The sequence below is a fragment of the Perkinsus marinus genome (assembly GCF_000006405.1).
Source record: "Perkinsus marinus ATCC 50983 genomic scaffold scf_1104296958482, whole genome shotgun sequence".
Taxonomy (NCBI): Eukaryota; Perkinsozoa; order Perkinsida; family Perkinsidae; genus Perkinsus; species Perkinsus marinus.
Genome location: NW_003206773.1, coordinates 1 through 1,208, shown reverse-complemented (window position 1 = coordinate 1,208; position 1,208 = coordinate 1). Strand labels below are relative to the sequence as shown.

The following is a 1,208-nucleotide window of genomic DNA, read 5'->3' as shown; positions in this document are numbered from 1 at the left end:
TTTGCAGAATCCACCAAATCTTAGTCCCAAATTACTTCGACTACTAGCGGGCGTCATCTTCGCGCGCGCCACAAATTTTCTACCCTTGGCCACATTATTTTCTTCGGCGGCCACTTTTTTACTTTCCGAGCCACAAACTGCGTTTTCTTGTGTTTGCCGGTGGCCGCCCTAGCGGGGCCGGGGGGTGAGTTCCGGGATCATTTCGGGCTTGGGCATGTCCTGAGGGTGTCCCTCGGACGAATAGGCGGGGTGCTAGGTGCCCCGGGTGATACTGAACTGGTACTTAATAAGGGTCCCGAGAGGTTGTATTCGGGTTTCTATAGGCAATCGATGGTCCGGGTCCGATTCGGGCTTGGGCATTCCTTGAACGACTCGGATTAGCTTGCCGCTCCGTCTGATCAGATTGTCACTCCTAGATCCAAGAGACAATAAATAGTATCTTGTTGAGTCATCACGACAATGCTATCAGTTGTATGTCTTTACTTTTCCACCGAACTTGCTATCGGTGACTCCGCGCAATGACATGCGTGCTGTCTCCAATGAGAAGGGCGTCACGCCATTGATCATTGCATCTTTTCCCCTTATGTCTCTACTACTCTGCCTGTTGATTATGGCATCTATTAACGGTAATGACTTGAGTATTGAGGAAGTGGGGAGTGATGTATCACGTATCTCTGGCGGAACAAGAGGTTCCGGAGTTACAATTGGCATCCACCGTGGGGCAGGGAACGTTGCCTTCGAGGATGTGCAACTACCCTGCCCCGTTCCCGACACCATGGTATCGGCTATCATTACTAGGACGGGTCATGGGCAAGACATCGCTGATGACTATGAGGAAGAGGAGAGCCACGACAACGGCACCGAGTCTGATGATGGCCCTGACGAAGATGACAAAGCCTCGAAGAGGGATGATCATGAGAGATATCGGAGCCGTCGGTCTACTCCCCTGTCATCGGATATCTTGCTACCACCGCTAGGTGTGGCGAATCACACTAAGCGCAACTTGGCGGCCATTGATGCGTTGATGGCCGAGGCCGACCCTCGTGCTGGGGATGCGAACTTGTCCTTACCTCGCCTAGAGGGTGCTCTAATGATGAGTACGTACGAGCTCCTAGTCACTATCTTGGGGGTAGGCAAAAATCCTTGGATTTCATCGACGACCTCTCTTATCGGTCGAGATGGCCAAGCTCTTGGCACCAATATCAACA

At 52.0% G+C, this 1,208-nt stretch overlaps 1 protein-coding gene across 1 annotated transcript; it reads left to right on the top strand.

The window, feature by feature from the left end:
- Nucleotides 1–583: 583 nt before the first annotated feature.
- Pmar_PMAR019271 (hypothetical protein) lies at nucleotides 584–1,097 on the top strand (the record flags this gene model as incomplete). Its single annotated transcript, XM_002774281.1, has 1 exon — nucleotides 584–1,097. A coding segment is annotated over one exon (514 nt), but the record flags the coding sequence as incomplete, so codon positions are not given.
- Nucleotides 1,098–1,208: the final 111 nt, after the last annotated feature.